Here is an 18,152-nt window from a genome sequence, read left to right as displayed (position 1 = left end):
AAAGTTTCCATAGCTGCTTTTCTGTTAAAGAAAAAAATGCAATGTCTATGAATCGACGTGTATTGCCAACATCATCAAAAAAGAAGAAGAAGAAGAATGTCTATGAATGACATTGACTTTGACAGCAATAATGACAGCGACAGCGAAAGAAAAACATGTTTGTTGACTTCATGTTCACGTGCTGATTATTTTTCATTTTAAAAATAATATCTACATTAATCAACTTACAATCATAAACAGCCAAAAAACCAACTCCAAAGTTTATATTTTTAAGGTTAACATAATATTCAACATGTCTTCAAAAAGACCACAATTGCCAAAATCAGTACTGGAAATGAAATTCATGAGAAAAACTAAGGAAAGAATAGAAAAGGAATTAGAAAATACACAAGGGCATGACAGTTTATACTCTAATATCATAACAGATGAAATGCGACACGCTTCGGGTAATTTCATAACAGAGTCCAGTTTTATATTTTGTGAGGACTTGCTTGAAGGAAGGTTGTCATACAAAGGCATGAACCCAGAAATAGAAAGGCTTATGGAACAAGATTTCAGAAACGCGAATCCTGATGGAGATATGAAAAAAGATGTATCAGATGAAATATTATTGAAGAAAATGGAACATTTCAATAGAACCAAGAAACGGGCTTATCAAACTCCCAATAAACATCATGTATCAAAAAAACGGAAATTTTAAGATGTTATAGATATGTTATTTTATATTTGGTCAAAGTTATTTTGTTGTTTTAGGTATTTGCAGTGTAATTATGACTAAATCTTAGACTTTAGAAGCTTGCTTCTATGTAATTATGTTTGTTAAAAGTGGTTATCACTAGCACAAACTCAATAAAACACTTAAATATTCAATAAACTCTTTATTATTTAAAATTTTCACATAATTTAATTCTCCTTTTACTTATTATTTCATTTAACAACAATTTTGTGGTTTTAGCCTAATTTAAGTACATTTTCATGGGTTTATAGGTTAATTTAACCAGCAACTGAATGCATATTTCTAAATTACATAATTAGTGTATTATTGTTTTTAAAATTAATCAATAGAAATCTTACATAATGTTAGATTAAATGTAATGTTACAATTTAATGACTATGTTCAAGTACCAAATATATATTTCTAGAATTTATTTAATAATCATTGGGTTGTCCTTACAAATAAGGCACTTCACTAACATCATATAGTCCAGTCAATAAAGCATTATAGATGGAAAACTATAGAACACAATTTCTGACTTCAGGACTTTATTTAGACTAGTTAGGAGGTGAACATAGCAAAAGTCCCCGCCCTTAGCCCTTGAGCCGGCGGGGAGAGGGGGGTTTAAAGGTGCCACTTTTCGGTTTTTCGCTTAATCCTAGGAAACTATGCGTCCTAGTGACATGACTACTTTGAACCAAAAAAATCATATTCAATTTACTACAGATGAGATAGACAAGTTTTTCTATAAATTGTATAGTTTTCGCGGCATCTGCTCTAGAAGGTCTGTAATATTGGAAATTTTATTTTTGTTTTACATGTTCCCATCAGGAGAAAATCTACTAAATCAACATTGAGCAATCATTCTAGACATGCGGGAGCATGTTAAGCCTAGTTCCAGCGAGGGGACTACAACGTGCGTATATTTAGACGAATCACTTTGAGCCACTTTTGAGTCCTCATCACTCAAAAACTACTCTGCATTAACACTTCAAATTTGGCTCATGTGTTGAGACTTACAAGATATACATCAGTTTCAAATTTTACAAATATGCCTCAAACGGTTCTTTAGATATTGACGTCCAAAAATCTACATGTCTGACCTATAGACCAAATTCTAACCACTTCCAGATGACCTCGAAGGTTCAAATTTGGCATCCAGAAAGGTAGTTATGTAAATACAAAGGAACAAATAAAAAACCAGTAAATTTTAACATTTCACATGTGATAGATAGATAGTAGTGCTCTAAATATCGATTTTTGAACGTCAATACCTAAATAACCGTTTGAGGTATATTTATGAAATTTGAAGCTGATGTACATCTTGCAAGTCTCAATACATGAGCCAAATTTGAAGTGTTAATGCACAGTAGTTTTTGAATGATGAGGAGTCAAAAGTGGCTCTAATTGGTTCGTCTAAATATACGCACGGTGCAGTCCCCTCCATGGAACTAGGCTTAACATGCTCCCGCATGTCTATAGTGTTTGCTCAATGTTGATTTAGTCGATTTTCTCCTGAAAGGAACATGTAAGACAACAATAAAATTTCCAATTTTACAGACCTTCTAGAGCAGATGCCGCAAAAACTATGCAAGATATAGAAAAACTTGACTGTCTCACCTGTAGCAAATTGAATAAGCTTTTTTTGGTTCATAGTAGTCATGTCACTAGGACGCATAGTTTCCGAGGATTAAGCGAAAAACCGAAAAGTGGTACCTTTAAACCCCCCTCTCCCCGCCGGCTCAAGGGCTAAGGGCGGGGACTTTTGGTATGTTCACCACCTAACTAGGCTAAATAAAGTCCCGAGGTCAGAAATTGTGTTCCACGGATTTCTCTCTACACCGTCGTTAAGGCATTCATTGACTGGACTAATATTACTATGATTAATCATTGTCATTTTAATTTGTTCAATGTATCAATCAAGTAGATTAACAAAATTGCAAACATTAATTGAAGAATTTATACTAAAATGAAAATGGGACTATCTCATGTTAGATTTGTAACAACTCCTAATTTAGAAATAACTGTCAAACTTGGTTATCTATTCAACATGGATAAATGCCTATCTCTAGACGCATAATACATTTCAAGGTAATTTTGCTGAATACAATAACACCCAAAACAATAACAAAGTTTACAGATTTTAATGAAACGAAATCATTATTAACACAATTAATTATCATGACGTGTAATTGGTAAACTAAAATGAAATTAAAAAATGTTATTCAATTTAGGATCTAATAATGTTTCTAAAGATTTATGTTTGTTTAATACTATTATTGCCAACTCAGAATTGCACCCAAATTAAGTGATAGCTAGTCAACTACATAAATTTAATCCTTAATAGAGTGAGATATCATGTTATTAGTTACAAGGAATATGGAATTTTTACTTATTTAGGGAATTTTATAATATCTCATGCAAGCAACAGCTAGATACTAAAACTTTTTGCAGTCCCTACGATTGGTGATTGTTATAAATGCCATAAGAAAGTCACTTCTGCGAGTTTACTCCGCAACGCTATACTCCCATTCCCGCAGGCTTATTACAGATCTTAGCGATCAGTTGCAATAAAGCAATGCAACTGGTACGCCAACCAATGACAGCGCCGCGTTCAATGAGGGCTATCGTTTTAGCGCTCACCAGTTAGCGCCACTGTAGAGTAAGGTCCTGTCACTTGCTAGTAGCGAAGACAGTGGCGCCAACTTGTGAGCGCTAAAGTGGTAGGAGGACTATCGCATTTGCACTCATCAAGATGGCGCCTCTGTAGAGTAAGGTCCTGTCAATCGCCAGGGGTGCCAACTGTTAAGTATAAAAACGATAGCCCTCATTGCAGGTGGCGCTAGTTTCCATACATTTTTCGCAGTTGGCAACTGTTTCGTAATAACCCCGGCGGTCCTGTAGCTCGTTTAAAAGTTCATGAGAGCCGTAAATGCGGCCAGTGTTACGGAGTAGCCGCGCTGGTGCAGTGTGGACACGCGGGGCGGCGCGGCGGCGGTCAGTCGAGCCCCTGCTGCATGAGCGTGTGCAGGTCGCGGAAGGCGGCGCCGAGCCGGCCCTGCAGCGTCTGCCGCTTGAGGAGGAAGGCACGCACGTCCAGTAGTAGGCGGTGGATCTATTATAATAAAATAATTTTCTATGAAACCAGAAAGATACATAACAGAATCAAAGTAGCCGTGGGCGTGCTCTTCAGTTTTCTGGCCAGGGAAGGGCAGTCTAACCCGGGCGGGAGGTAAATCACGCTTAGCAGGTTCTTAAACGTCAGGACCTGCTTTATATTTCCTATTTCGACTGTAATGAGTAATGATTTCCCATTTCCCAGTTTCCCTTGCCCATCTCCGCGTTTGTAGCGTTTGGTTCATCGCGTTTGCATAGAAACAGTCGCGCGTGAGTAGCGATGCACACGCATGTTTGTATAGATTCAGACGTAATAACTGAACGTTTTGTGTCTGCCATTGCTGTATCACGTTTGAATCGCGACTTTATCACAGCAGCTACGCAGCCAGTTACTGAACCGCAACTGTATTTCGCTGTTTTAGTAACGCGTCCCGCATTTGTAAAGGTAGATGTTTCATGTTATGCGACTGAATCGCGTTTGTATCGCTGCAAAAAGCCGCAATGTAAAAGGGCCCTTACCTGCGCGCACTTGGCGTAGCGCTCCTCGCGCGGGATGTCGACGCCGAGCGTGCGCACGGGCGCGCTGACGTTGGCGCGCACCACCGACGAGAAGTTGCGCACGATCAGTCTCAGGGCGTTGCAGCCGCACTGCATGTATCTGGACGCGAGACAATATTATGTGAGGTGTTTTATTTGATTTTACATCACCTACTCGATAAAAGCTCGGCAGGGACAGTATTGTATGCGATTAAGGTTATGCTCCGATCGCAATGCTATATCGGAACACGCCTATTATTAAAATGATTTGAATATACATAAAACAATAATCAGGATTCTATTCATATATTCGATAACTATTTATGTAACGTGGTCTGAACTTACGATTCGTATTTGCTCTGTAATAATTCATATATCTTCGGGAGCATCAGTAAACAGATATCTAAATTCCATAAGGACCTGGAACAAATAACATTCACATATAAAATATTTTTAAGAAATAAACAAATATTACAAATCTTCTTCTATATAAATAAAAATGAATTGATGTTCGTTAGTCTGACTAAAACTCGAAACGGCTGGGCCGATTGAGCTGATTTTGGTCTTAAAATGTTTGTCGTAGTCCAGGGTAGGTCTAAACCACAGTAGATAGGGGAGAGTTCGGTATATTGTACCGCCGGGTAAATTGTACCACCCTCATATTTCGTAAAGTATTTATTGAATGTCTGTAATTGCAACACTCAGCGATACACAACTAAAATCAATTAATATCGGCCATGTGGTTTTTGCCGTGACAACAAACATGTGTGTTTTATTTTGAAAAGTATTTTTTCATTGTTTTCAAGTAACTTTTGACAATACATGTTTAGTTTGTAATTTTGTTAAATTTAATCACAGGGTGTTTCTAATATATTATTTAGAAGCGTAAATTAGTGTGGATTACAATTATTTGAAACATTTTTCGGTATTTATAAGCTATATTTTTTACCGATTTTTTAAAAGCACTATCACCTAGTTGGCTAAATTGTACCACATCAAGTTGTATGGAACTTTACCAAAGGATTTTGAAATTTTTTTTAGTAAATCATATTTTGAAGTTATAATAGCGTAGTTATGTTTGACTAACAATAAATGAAAGCAAAAGACTGGCAAAGTAGATTAGGTACAAGTGTGCGTTACGATAATTGGAATTACAAAACTTGTACTCAAAATCGTGATAACTTGTAAAACAATATCAATTGTCTATGTTATTAACTACTGTTCCTTTTCGTTTCCTAATTTGTTAAGAATGTATCGTATAACATTTTGCCATAGTTTTTTTACAGGCTTGAAATTTATTGAAATCCAATTTAGTAACCCTGTGGTACAAATTATCGAACCGGTTGGCTAAATTGGACCGAAGCTCTGAACTCGTACTTTGTTGATTTGTGCTAAATATACAACAATCATGTTAATTAATACTTATGAAATAGTAAGTTGAATAATGTATCTTTTATCATATACCATGGACATTAGCAAAAACAAAAGAAAACTATGTGTAAAATGGCATTGAAAAAACTGGTCCAAATTAGCGGACTCTCCCTTATATGAGCTAAAGCAGTACGGAAACTTAGCCCTTTCGGCGAGTTAAATACCTACACTTCAACTGAGTGTTAGGGTTGGCACTCTTAATCTTTATAAAATTAATAAGGTTCTGACTTACTTATTTATTAAAACGTTTATTTAGGTTTTTTAATTATCAAATACCTAATGGAATAAATTAATTGACTAAGTAGTTAACAAAAAAATAAAACGTTAATTAGGTTCTATAATGATCGAATACATAATCGAATAAATTGATTAAGTACTATTAGAGGCCGGTAGAAGATATTCTATTCTCATAAATAAAATACCGGATACTTACTTTCACATAGCTATTGCCTCATTTTAAATACAGTTCATCACTTAGTACAAAAGCGCGCGGAGCAAATTACTTTATCAAATAGAACACATAAATTGTTAAAAAGCGTATTTACGTAATTTAAAAAGAACTATTACAAAATCAGATGTAAGCAGTTTATTTAAAAAGTAATGTTTAATCATTTTTACAATTCAGAATTATTACGAAGTTTAAAAAATGAAAGTTCTGGTTTTGAAGATGCCGAGTTCAAGCAGCCGTATACTACGCAATACACTCGTGGCATGTTTTTTAAAAATACAGCGGAACGTGCATGCAATAAAATTATTATTAAAAACACAACGCGCGCGACACTCGCGACGGATGGACTGCGAGGTTCGCTTAGAGCTCGTGTAAAGCGTGCGTCTGTGTGCGTGAGTCTGATTTCGAGCGTTTGTATGAAGCTTCCGTACTGTTTGATTTATCTACTGTGTCTAAACGGTGAGCAAATACGCGCGCGATATTGTTTTTCTGTGACAGACAAAATTCCACGCGGGCGAAGCCGCGGGCGGATTAAGCTAGTTTGGAATAAAATTAACTCACGGTTTGTGCGCCATTATGTTGAGTATATCCAAGATTACTGATGTATCTTCTAAGGCGATAATTGATTCTAAAGCTGACCGTAAATTTTTGTTGATTCGAACCGAATGGAATATCTGAAATAAGAAAAAGAAATCATATTAGTCATTATAGGTATAATTTACTAATTTATAAAAATCGCAAGTAAGTTTGATAACTAAAAATGAATTTTATTCGGTAACAAGTTAAATTAGTGAACAAACAAATTATCTCATCATCTCCGGTGGATACCGTCGGGTTTTAGCAAGCCTGCCGTCGTCTCAGGTGGTGTAAGTAGGTTCATGCATTTTCCGACGAAAAAAAGTGTGGTAAACAACATCTGATTCTGCAAATCCTGTAGTAGTAGTAGACGATCTAGATAGATGTGTTTGATAAGTAGGACTGACCTGCAAGGCGCGCTGGCGGGCGGTGAGCACGGCCATCATGGAGTCGTGTCCGCGCATCATGACGCCCAGCACCTCCTGCTCGCTGGGCTCCGCGCCCTGTAGTACTGACCTGCAAGGCGCGCTGGCGGGCGGTGAGCACGGCCATCATGGAGTCGTGTCCGCGCATCATGACGCCCAGCACCTCCTGCTCGCTGGGCTCCGCGCCCTGTAGTACTGACCTGCAAGGCGCGCTGGCGGGCGGTGAGCACGGCCATCATGGAGTCGTGTCCGCGCATCATGACGCCCAGCACCTCCTGCTCGCTGGGCTCCGCGCCCTGTAGTACTGACCTGCAAGGCGCGCTGGCGGGCGGTGAGCACGGCCATCATGGAGTCGTGTCCGCGCATCATGACGCCCAGCACCTCCTGCTCGCTGGGCTCCGCGCCCTGTAGTACTGACCTGCAAGGCGCGCTGGCGGGCGGTGAGCACGGCCATCATGGAGTCGTGTCCGCGCATCATGACGCCCAGCACCTCCTGCTCGCTAGCTCCGCGCCCTGTAGTACTGACCTGCAAGGCGCGCTGGCGGGCGGTGAGCACGGCCATCATGGAGTCGTGTCCGCGCATCATGACGCCCAGCACCTCCTGCTCGCTGGGCTCCGCGCCCTGTAGTACTGACCTGCAAGGCGCGCTGGCGGGCGGTGAGCACGGCCATCATGGAGTCGTGTCCGCGCATCATGACGCCCAGCACCTCCTGCTCGCTAGCTCCGCGCCCTGTAGTACTGACCTGCAAGGCGCGCTGGCGGGCGGTGAGCACGGCCATCATGGAGTCGTGTCCGCGCATCATGACGCCCAGCACCTCCTGCTCGCTAGCTCCGCGCCCTGTAGTACTGACCTGCAAGGCGCGCTGGCGGGCGGTGAGCACGGCCATCATGGAGTCGTGTCCGCGCATCATGACGCCCAGCACCTCCTGCTCGCTAGCTCCGCGCCCTGTAGTACTGACCTGCAAGGCGCGCTGGCGGGCGGTGAGCACGGCCATCATGGAGTCGTGTCCGCGCATCATGACGCCCAGCACCTCCTGCTCGCTAGCTCCGCGCCCTGTAGTACTGACCTGCAAGGCGCGCTGGCGGGCGGTGAGCACGGCCATCATGGAGTCGTGTCCGCGCATCATGACGCCCAGCACCTCCTGCTCGCTAGCTCCGCGCCCTGTAGTACTGACCTGCAAGGCGCGCTGGCGGGCGGTGAGCACGGCCATCATGGAGTCGTGTCCGCGCATCATGACGCCCAGCACCTCCTGCTCGCTAGCTCCGCGCCCTGTAGTACTGACCTGCAAGGCGCGCTGGCGGGCGGTGAGCACGGCCATCATGGAGTCGTGTCCGCGCATCATGACGCCCAGCACCTCCTGCTCGCTAGCTCCGCGCCCTGTAGTACTGACCTGCAAGGCGCGCTGGCGGGCGGTGAGCACGGCCATCATGGAGTCGTGTCCGCGCATCATGACGCCCAGCACCTCCTGCTCGCTAGCTCCGCGCCCTGTAGTACTGACCTGCAAGGCGCGCTGGCGGGCGGTGAGCACGGCCATCATGGAGTCGTGTCCGCGCATCATGACGCCCAGCACCTCCTGCTCGCTGGGCTCCGCGCCCTGTAGTACTGACCTGCAAGGCGCGCTGGCGGGCGGTGAGCACGGCCATCATGGAGTCGTGTCCGCGCATCATGACGCCCAGCACCTCCTGCTCGCTGGGCTCCGCGCCCTGTAGTACTGACCTGCAAGGCGCGCTGGCGGGCGGTGAGCACGGCCATCATGGAGTCGTGTCCGCGCATCATGACGCCCAGCACCTCCTGCTCGCTGGGCTCCGCGCCCGCGCCTCGTGCGCCACGCCGCGCGCCGCCCGCGCCCACGCCGCGCTGCAAACAAATAACATGAGGTAAATGAGAGCTATCGAATTTGCCCTCATCAGTTGCGTAACTGTAGAGGGCTTGTCACTCGTCTGACGCCATCTGGTGAGCGCCCAACGGGAGGAGGACTATCGTATCGTAATTACATTCACTGAAGTAGCTCCTCTGTAGAGTGAGTTATGTCACTCGCCAGTGGCGCCAACTGGTAAGCGCAAATACAATATACCCCTCATTGAGAAGCCCCGTCCATCTGGTGGCAAGGCGTTACGTGGAACACTGCTCCTTCTTTCCCTAAACTGATGGGTATGCAAAATCATGCATTTTCTGGTGTAAAAAAGGTTAACCCTTAAATGTCTTTTTGGCTGATTTGACTCTTTTGTATCAATCAGTAGATTGATTAATACCTACAAAAATCGCCTAAAATGGTTCTACTCACCGGCAGAAACTCGTCAAGGTCCAATCCGACAGGGCGGTCAGTAGCGAACGGTACGAACTCGGGCTCTGGTTCCCGTTCTACGGCGTCCACATTGCGGGACACTGGGATACTTTCACGGACGACATTCTCCACTCTTCGCCTAAATCATAAATAACACAATCAAATAAAAAAAAAAAACTATTATCGCGTGGTAAATCTAAAATATCTACTTAAAAAAACTTACCTAGTTGTTTCATTTGTTCTGGTAAAAGACAATGATCTTGGACCCAAGGATGGTGGGCCTAAACATATTTCACTGTTGCTTTGACGGAGATTGCTATTGGCTGCAAATATACACAATAGGTTAAAATCTAACAATCGCGTACATTAAAAAATTATTCAAGCATCAAATGTTAATGACTTACATATTTCTGTAGTGGATTTGGTCTCTTTATAGGAATTATGTCGGTTAAGGGTGCTCGCAGAGAGCGGGCTGGCAGCGTAATCTCTTATGACGGAAGTTTGCGCCGTCGCAAACGTGTTATCCTCTTTAGTATTGTCCATCACCCCTGAGTTAGGCAAATAAGCAGTCTTATGAAATTATCGAATTCAGTCAATACTCATTTATGTTATGTATGTATATGAGTTTTAATTAATTATATTATTTTATGACAGATTCATGATCATGTAAGGTTAATACAATAAAACCACAATACGATTATGAGTATTCAAAATTGTAAATATCGCAAATAGCAAGCAACACGTCAGTAAATTAAATTGACTTTTTACGAGTGTATAAACTTAGCATAGTCTGGGACTGAAAATAATTTTTGATCTATCTGTAATTAGTCTAATAAACGCTTTGGAACCTGTATTCTGTTAGCTTTTAAGATGTTTGAATTATAAATTTTAATAAATTAAAAAGAATGGGACTGAAAATAGCGTTAAATATCGGAGAGGTGTAAATAGTTTATTTGGTCGCATTTATTACGCCGACCCAAGTTCAGTATTAAAACTTAAAAGTTTAGCCTCTTCACTACAAGAGAGAGGTATTATTAGCTTACGATATTAAATTTAGTTTAGCTAACAAAATTATTATTCTACATGAATCTTACTTGAGAACAGCTCCGCCTTCTTATCCAAAGCATAGTGTTCCTTAGTAGAGGTGGGTATGCGCGAGTAGTCGGTGCGCTGCCGCTGCGGCGGCGAGGGCTGCGGCGCGGGTCGGCCTGCGCTCTCCTCGAGGACCAGTCCGCGTAGGCAGTTGCTCACGCTCGACTCCAGCTTTACGCTCGACTCTTGCGCTGGAAGACAGTCGTCGAGCATTTAGGCCCATAGAGATATAGAGAGGTACCAACTTATGATCGAAACTTTAGTCCCAGAGATATAGAGAGGTGCCAACTTATGATCGAAACTTTAGTCCCATAGAGATATAGAGAGGTACCAACTTATGCTCGAAACTCAATGTCGCATTAGAAATTCACACACACAAAGTAATCAAATATGTGCTCATTATCCACTGCGGTATCAGTACTCAACGTTCGAATAATATTTAGTACTACGCAAGCAATGTAAACTATTTACATTATGACGTCTGCTGTCATCATTGCTGTAATGAGCAATGTCTTCTGTTTATGGGCATATTGCTGCGACACCGGCCCCGCCCCCTTGTCACATCTCCCTTTAGTTTTGTGATCTGTGTTTAGGCCAGTGGGTAGACAAGTGGCACTTTTGGATCGAATGTTGTGACTCTATACAAAAAAGGCCTTTCGACATTACAAGTTACAACTGTCTCGTTTTACCACTTGTCTAGGGTGGCTGGTTCAGACACAACGATGTTCGTAGTGAGCAGTGCTTGTACATTTGTATCCAACCATAACTACATGGTTACCGCCTCGCTGCCTCGCCAGTGAGAATCACTAAGAAACCGCGCAGTTATCGCGCGTCTGAACATGGCCTTAGTCTCCATTGCAGGAGAGCGACACTCTCTAATTTCATCATCATCATCATCATTCATCATTTTCAGCCATAGGACATCCACTGCTGAACATAGGCCTCCCCCAATGATTTCCACAATGGCCGGTTGGTAGCGGCCTGCATCCAACGCCTTCCCGCTACCTTTATGAGGTCGTCGTTCCACCTTGTATAGGGGATATATGTAGGTATAGGGTATACCGTAATATAGGTATTCCACCTTGTATAGGTATAGGGGAGTAGGTACTCTCTCATTTACCAGAGACAAATAGGAGATTTGGCAAACACGAGATAGAGCAAGCCTTATATTCACATTTTTCGGAAGACAAAAGAATGAGATATTGATGTAGGTTATCTATCATTAGAGGTCAGGTAGTGGTTGACTTTGGCAAGCAATTTTAATTTAAACTTCCAAGTTCCTTCCAGTTTCTAAATCCAAGGTAGTAAGGCTCGGAAACTGGTTAATTCGCAGTGTGACTTTAACCAGAATAATGAAGGTTTCAGAAATTAACGCAATTTCTTCTACTGGGATAGTTTGACTGGTTTTAATTTATTTCTTGAAGACAGTAAAACAGTACAGACTAAATAAAGTTACATAGGTGGAATCTCTTTAGATTTACTTGTACTGTTTTGAATTAGTAATATACAAGAAATAGGCCAAAATGTAAGATTATAGGGCTGGAAAAAACTTACTTGGTAAAGAATAGTCTTCGGATGATAAGCTGGTAGCCGGCGGTGGCGTACGCGTCACTGGAAGATAATAATGTGAATCATTGCTATCTAAAAAGAAACTGTGAAAAGTGGGAAGTATACTGTTATTATTATTGACTGGTTAGTTGGCTTTTGGGGTTAGCAGCTTTGTTACTATTAATTACATTTAGCTCTACTCACATGATCTAGAAGGTCGGAAAATTTCAGTGTAGTCATTAATATTAGGTATAACTGCACCTGAATCCTCATCGGCTTCTGTCCCTGATGTAGATTCCTCAGCAGTTTTTTCGTCTAACAGTGTTGGTCTATGCATCACTGAAATGACACAAATTGCATCAGCAAACTCCATACAGCAATATAAATCTGTGGTTTAAAATAAAATAAAAAAGCACATGCTTTACCTTCTTTTGGTGGCTTTTCTTTTGAAAAACTCTTTCTTACAGAATGTCCCTTTTGAAATGGTGAAAGGTCTCTAACTACAGTAGGCACCATAGGAGGTGGACCACCAAATGGATGTACTTTATTGAGATCAACAACAGATAACACTACATAGGTTGAATGGAATGAACCAGCAATCTGTAATATCAATAAACATTGTTAAAGATGCAAGAATTAGCTTAATAACATTAAGTAAAATTTTGAGTATCTAAATACACTTGCTACACAAATGTTAAATATGATAATCATATGAATATATTGTGATAATCGTATAAGAAAACTGCATGATGCATCATTAATAAAATTTTGTTTGAAAATCCATCTAACTTACAAGTTGTGTTTGAGCAACAGTTATGTCATGGATTTGTCCCCAGTGTCCGTGCACAGTGTCCAATACTCTAGCAGGCTCCCAGCCAATGACATGCAGTCCATCGTAACCACAACCCAACAATGTAGTTCCATCATCACTGAACACCATATGCCTGGAGAAAGTATGCCAAAAATATTTAATGATTTACTGAGTGAATTTAAGTAATAGTTTCCACTTCATTATTGTAATGAGGTTCACCTTATGGAAGTATTCTCTTTTTCAAATTTAGAAACTAATTGAAATTTCTCCATGTCCCAAAAGTTGACAGTTCTATCTGTGCCACAGCTCGCTAACAGGAACTCATGTGGGTGAAATTTAATGCATGTGACTGAAGCTGTATGCTCCATAAACTCTTGCAAAACTTTCCCTACACGCACGTCCCACACTTTTACTAATCCTGAAATTAAACATAGTTTATTACATTATATGCTTGATTACAACACGATTTGCAAAATATTGATGGAAATCACACACTATTCAGTAATGGTTCGAAATGAATTAAACAAAATTATTCTCAGTTAATCTTACCATCCTCACAGGCTGAAGCAATCCATTGTCCATCAGGGCTAAATTGTAAACTATTAACAGCCAAGCGATGGCTAGAGTAAGTCACAATGCAACCTCTTTTTCTTGTGTCCCAGAGTTTTATATTACTGTCACAGGAGCCTGTAGTTAGGTAGTCTCCATATGGATGGAAGTCCATACATTTGATGGCACCTTTATGTCCAGTAAATGTTCTCAAAAGTTTAGCTGCTTCCAAGTCCCAAATTTTCAAGGCACCAGTTTGTGAACCAGCACAAACAAGATCCTCAGAATGTCCAAAGCAGACACACTCTACAGGAGTCGTATGTCCACTTAAGCTCTGCAATACAATGGAATTCATGGGTCAATTATTGTTATGGAAATTATGCAGTAACAATATGCGGTCCAACAACTTAAAAATCATACAAACCATTAAGCAGCTCTGTCGGCCAATAGCCCATAAGTTCACCTTTTTGTCATCGCCTCCAGTTGCTAAAACTTGGTTAGACTTATGTCCCATCGCCAGGCAATTGACGTTTGCCTTGTGGGCGACAAATTCCTCTGCAAAAGTAAACGATACCATGAAGAGGTAAATAAATAACACACACAGTATTTACGATTTCGACAAATACTCACGTAATTTCCATGATCTTCGAACAGATTCCATCTTCAATCAAATTTAATTCAAACCCATTCCTAAATATTATGAACTTGTGTTTAGTGACTTTGGTCTTACAAGCACGATTTTAACCACTTGTCAGTTTTAGTGCATACAATTTATGTAACAAATTCTTTGCAATGTAGTGAATATAGTAACTAGAATTTTATAAAAATAATTTACAGCTTTTGGGGACAAATCAACAAACGAAATAGCACTTTTACTTTTTTTTTGTCACTGACTGAATTTGAATGCAGTGTTGCCAGTCGGGTCTAGTCAGAAATTACCAGAAATATAAAAAAAAGTAACCTTTTTGAATCAAAAGTAACCTTCATACGGGGGGGGGGGGGGTGCGGAGCGATGATTGTGTAAGGTTGTTCATGGATGGAAAATGAATACAATTGATCATCTAAATTCGAGAAGTGACCAGTCGTATAAAAACGTTTCATGGATTTGCGTTTTATTATCGAAAAACATTCGCTAAAACTCATTTTTTAAAACAAATAATAAATCAAATTCAAGTTTAAATGCACTCTATGACATAATTTTTAAATTGTCACTATTAATATTTTTTACTGAATAACCTGTAAAGTTAATTCTACAATTTCTGAAAAATCACCTAAAAGTAACCTTTTCATTAGTGTAACCTAAAAGTAACCACAGCAGTTCAAAAGTAACCTAAAAGGTTACAAAAGTAACCTTCTGGCAACACTGTTTGAATGACATTATTTTGGACATTATTGACATTTCCAAAGATATTAAAAGTTTAGCGCCAAGTACCTATAATAGTTTCATTCATTTCAATTCATCATTCGTCACTGAGCAAATTCCTACTTTGATCTATTCATTTCATTTATAATATCTTTGATTAAATTTAGCTTGAGCTTTTAATAGGGATGTTACACTTTCTTGCCTACCGGTTGTTTTTGGGCGAAATCATAAATACCGATATGTCAATGTGAAAAAAAACTAGTATGCATGCGCCACAATTTGCACTTTGCAGATAAAAATACAAAACTAGCAAAATGGTTATTTTTTCAGCATTATTTGGATTACGATCGTTTCGGAAATTCCCACAGTTCCGATATCTCAATTATATTCAAGGTCAGGAACCGGAGCCTAAAATTAGAGAGTACTTTTACTTCATTGATCATCAGGGTATGGTAAGAACTTTGAACTTAAAAAAAAATTGCTGCCCGAAAGTAAATTTCGGTAATAATCATTATTTATTGCAGTTGTTTCTCGATGACGCACGAATGAAAAACTTTACGTCCTGTTTTAAAGAAAAAAAGTTTCTTGAATTTTTCTTTAAAAGAATTCGTATTAACAAGACTGGAAGATATGAAAATGAATTTCCTTACATATCACTTTGTGGAAGAGAGAGGAACTTTATAAGATGTGATGATGTGCCAATTGTTTTCACTCACATAATAACTAAAGAACCAAATGGAAAAGATTTCTTCACTTATGGCTATGCTGGAGAACTTTTAATGAGCCCATTTATGCCTGATAAAATATATATGCTACCTAATACAGGGAGAGTTTACCATCCAGCAGATGATAAGTTTGGAGGTATTGGACTAGTACGATCCAAATTGTCTATTGAGCTTAGTAAACATTTTGAATTTCGAAATGGAGAATCAAATCCACCAACAAATTTCAAATGGAAGGATACTAATTATGACTTAGACCAACAGTGGTTTGATGAGAAGGTAAAAACTAATAATATAAAAATAAAAACAAACCCTGATTAACATTAATTATACCTATATTGTTATTCATAAGATTTATAACTTAATGTTACATTGTGTGTACATGAACTTATAAAATAAACAGTAAAATAATATGTGATAATTCTAGATTGTGTAGTAATTAAATAAACTTAACAAGTTATATCATTATTTGAAGGCTATTTCACTATTTAGGACGTTATTTTATAAGTTGTATTTGTTCTTAGTTTACTTTATTTAAGGCCAACTTGTTTTAGATACTATCACAGTTAATTCATATGGCATTTTAATGTTTAAATAGGATTATTATCTTTCTTCTTATGAAGTCTTGTTTAAATTTAATTGAATATATTTCTGATCTTGGCTATGTGGTTTCTTCTTTTGTAAATGGCTGATATGATCCTGCTTGTACCCATGAAATTCCTTGATTATGACCCTCATTTGGCTTCGGAGGTTTTAGCATCATATTCTTTGCTGGATCATGGATTTCTGGATCATATGGTTTAAACGTTATGTAGTGTTTGTCTTCGGTGGGTGGGTCATCAAACACATGATCTATACTTGATACAACACATTCCCTTACTTTGTCCAAGAAGAGTTTTCGATTTGATTTATACCTGTGAAAAGAGAGTCTTTTGTAAACAGTAACAAATAATTTTGAAAAAAAATAAAGCACGTCATAGAAACAAATACTCACGCAGCAGAAGCTTCAATGTTGGAAGGGACTTTCATGTTCAAATTATGAAATATCCAATGTAAATATTTCAATATTTGCCAAATATGGTTTCTTTTACGATCCCATTGTGGAAACACTTCACTTAAGTTTAAGGTGCCTGTGTTGGCATCAACTGCTGGATGGTAAAGACTTGGAGTAAATGTTAAAATCTGTAAATTTAAAAAGAAATTAAAATTTCATAAGTCAGCAATAGATTACACGTTAAGTAGAAATAAAATATCATCTACCGGTACTTCATCATCTGGAAACTTTTCAGGTAACGTCAATGTGAATCTGAATATTCCACCTTCATATGAACCAGCTCTGACAAATATAACTCCAAACCATACTGCAATAAATATAATCATGTTAAGGAGATAAACAATGCACAGCAAGTTGTGCAAGTTAGAAATTGTTCCTTCACTTACAAAATGAGTTTTCGTATGAGGGGATTACATAAATCCCTTGTAAATTTTCTGTTTGCAACATTCGACTGCAAAAAAATGGAATACATTTAACAAAACTTATACAAAAAGTAAATTAATGTAAGTACTGTGTAATTGCTTTCATGCTTACTATTCAGCCATAATTATGTATTCCTGGTGAAATAGTTCCTTAATTTCTTTGACATTATTATTAGATTCTTCATTCATTATTTGACGATAAAGTAAAGAATTTTAAAGTAAATAATTTACAAGTTTACAACAATTCAATAATTTCTATTTCCAGAAGACAGGAAGACAGATTTTAGTTCACAGATATAGATATATCTATATCTGTGTTTTAGTTCTGTCAGTCCTGTCACCTGTCATACAAAAATGACAGCATTATTTTAACGTTCATTTGGAGGTCTAGTGTAGCTCCTTTAGATGAATGAGCTCAAGCCGTAGCTCAAGCTAAATTCGATTGTGACGAATAAAAGTCGTTCTACGGTGAACGGGAACCGGCGGGAATGGTGAAGTTTTTTTTAAATCCATCAAGAAATGTCCGAGAAATTAATGAGGGTTTTCGCGAATGAAAGATCCGCTAGATGGCAGGACGTGGATGTGGGGTCTGACTGCTGCGTGATTGGTGGATTTTGACATATCATGTCAAAAATAACCAATCATGCAGCGTTTGGACCTCGCGTCTACGTTTTGCCATCTGGCGGATTTTTCATTCGCGAAAACCCTCATTACTGGAACTCAAACATATGCGGTTCAGTGACGTCACGCCACATATTCAAAATCAAATGGCGCGAAATATTTGTTATGCGCAACTTTGGGGCCCTGTAACTTTGTAGAGATATTTTCATGATTCTTTCACAAATATAAATAAATAATAATAAATAAATAAATAAATATCCTTGGACATTATTTTTACACTGCGATTCTAGTCCCAAACTAAGCAAAGCTTGTACTATATGGGTACTAGACAACGGATATAAACATACTTAAATACTTTTTTTTTTAATACATGTACATATTATACATAGAAAACACCCAGTCCAATACAAACAAATACTCGTATGTTTATGCACAC

At 39.3% G+C, this 18,152-nt stretch overlaps 4 protein-coding genes across 4 annotated transcripts; 2 read left to right on the top strand and 2 right to left on the bottom strand.

Annotated features, from left to right (window-relative positions):
- The first annotated feature begins 138 nt into the window (after positions 1-138).
- Positions 139-3,439, top strand: LOC135087949 (M-phase phosphoprotein 6). The gene has a single exon (XM_063982808.1). The coding sequence runs from the start codon at positions 293-295 to the stop codon at positions 698-700; it is 408 nt and encodes a 135-aa protein (XP_063838878.1). The 5' UTR covers positions 139-292; the 3' UTR covers positions 701-3,439.
- LOC135088169 (katanin p80 WD40 repeat-containing subunit B1) lies at positions 864-14,437 on the bottom strand. Its single transcript, XM_063983058.1, is given in 20 exon segments — positions 864-3,830; positions 4,352-4,490; positions 4,715-4,789; positions 6,810-6,922; positions 7,232-7,366; positions 7,559-7,667; positions 7,760-8,811; positions 8,814-9,107; positions 9,535-9,673; positions 9,758-9,857; positions 9,939-10,082; positions 10,629-10,817; positions 12,181-12,237; positions 12,379-12,513; positions 12,600-12,774; positions 12,968-13,118; positions 13,205-13,403; positions 13,535-13,868; positions 13,959-14,089; positions 14,165-14,437. Coding segments are annotated over 20 exon segments (3,819 nt in total). The 5' UTR covers positions 14,196-14,437; the 3' UTR covers positions 864-3,713.
- A 713-nt stretch (positions 14,438-15,150) lies between these two features.
- LOC135087948 (UPF0598 protein CG30010) lies at positions 15,151-16,283 on the top strand. The gene is made up of 2 exons (XM_063982807.1): positions 15,151-15,349; positions 15,422-16,283. The coding sequence occupies exons 1-2, from the start codon at positions 15,212-15,214 to the stop codon at positions 15,938-15,940; spliced, it is 657 nt and encodes a 218-aa protein (XP_063838877.1). The 5' UTR covers positions 15,151-15,211; the 3' UTR covers positions 15,941-16,283.
- Positions 15,937-17,386, bottom strand: LOC135087947 (protein crossbronx homolog). Its single transcript, XM_063982806.1, has 5 exons — positions 17,208-17,386; positions 17,060-17,124; positions 16,880-16,980; positions 16,614-16,801; positions 15,937-16,533 (listed from the first exon to the last, which is right to left on the bottom strand). Exons 1-5 carry the CDS (start codon positions 17,282-17,284, stop codon positions 16,281-16,283), a joined length of 684 nt encoding a protein of 227 aa, XP_063838876.1. The 5' UTR covers positions 17,285-17,386; the 3' UTR covers positions 15,937-16,280.
- Positions 17,387-18,152: the final 766 nt, after the last annotated feature.

Source organism: Ostrinia nubilalis, chromosome 3, assembly GCF_963855985.1.
Source record: "Ostrinia nubilalis chromosome 3, ilOstNubi1.1, whole genome shotgun sequence".
In the NCBI taxonomy this organism is placed as follows: Eukaryota; Metazoa; Arthropoda; class Insecta; order Lepidoptera; family Crambidae; genus Ostrinia; species Ostrinia nubilalis.
The sequence above is the reverse complement of the archived record's forward strand: the minus strand, read 5'-3'. Positions and strand labels throughout refer to the sequence as shown.

What these genes read in the sequence shown, in the direction of transcription:
- LOC135087949 (XM_063982808.1), top strand. Translation starts at nt 293, where the DNA reads ATGTCTTCAAAAAGACCACAATTGCCAAAATCAGTACTGGAAATGAAA.
- LOC135087948 (XM_063982807.1), top strand. Translation starts at nt 15,212, where the DNA reads ATGGTTATTTTTTCAGCATTATTTGGATTACGATCGTTTCGGAAATTC. An exon ending in TCATTGATCATCAGGGTATG is followed by an intron (nt 15,350 to 15,421) that starts GTAAGAACTTTG and finishes TATTTATTGCAG; the next exon opens with TTGTTTCTCGATGACGCACG.
- LOC135087947 (XM_063982806.1), bottom strand. Translation starts at nt 17,284, where the DNA reads ATGAATGAAGAATCTAATAATAATGTCAAAGAAATTAAGGAACTATTT. An exon ending in TACATAATTATGGCTGAATA is followed by an intron (nt 17,125 to 17,207) that starts GTAAGCATGAAA and finishes ATTTTTTTGCAG; the next exon opens with TCGAATGTTGCAAACAGAAA. An exon ending in TTCCAGATGATGAAGTACCG is followed by an intron (nt 16,802 to 16,879) that starts GTAGATGATATT and finishes TTAAATTTACAG; the next exon opens with ATTTTAACATTTACTCCAAG.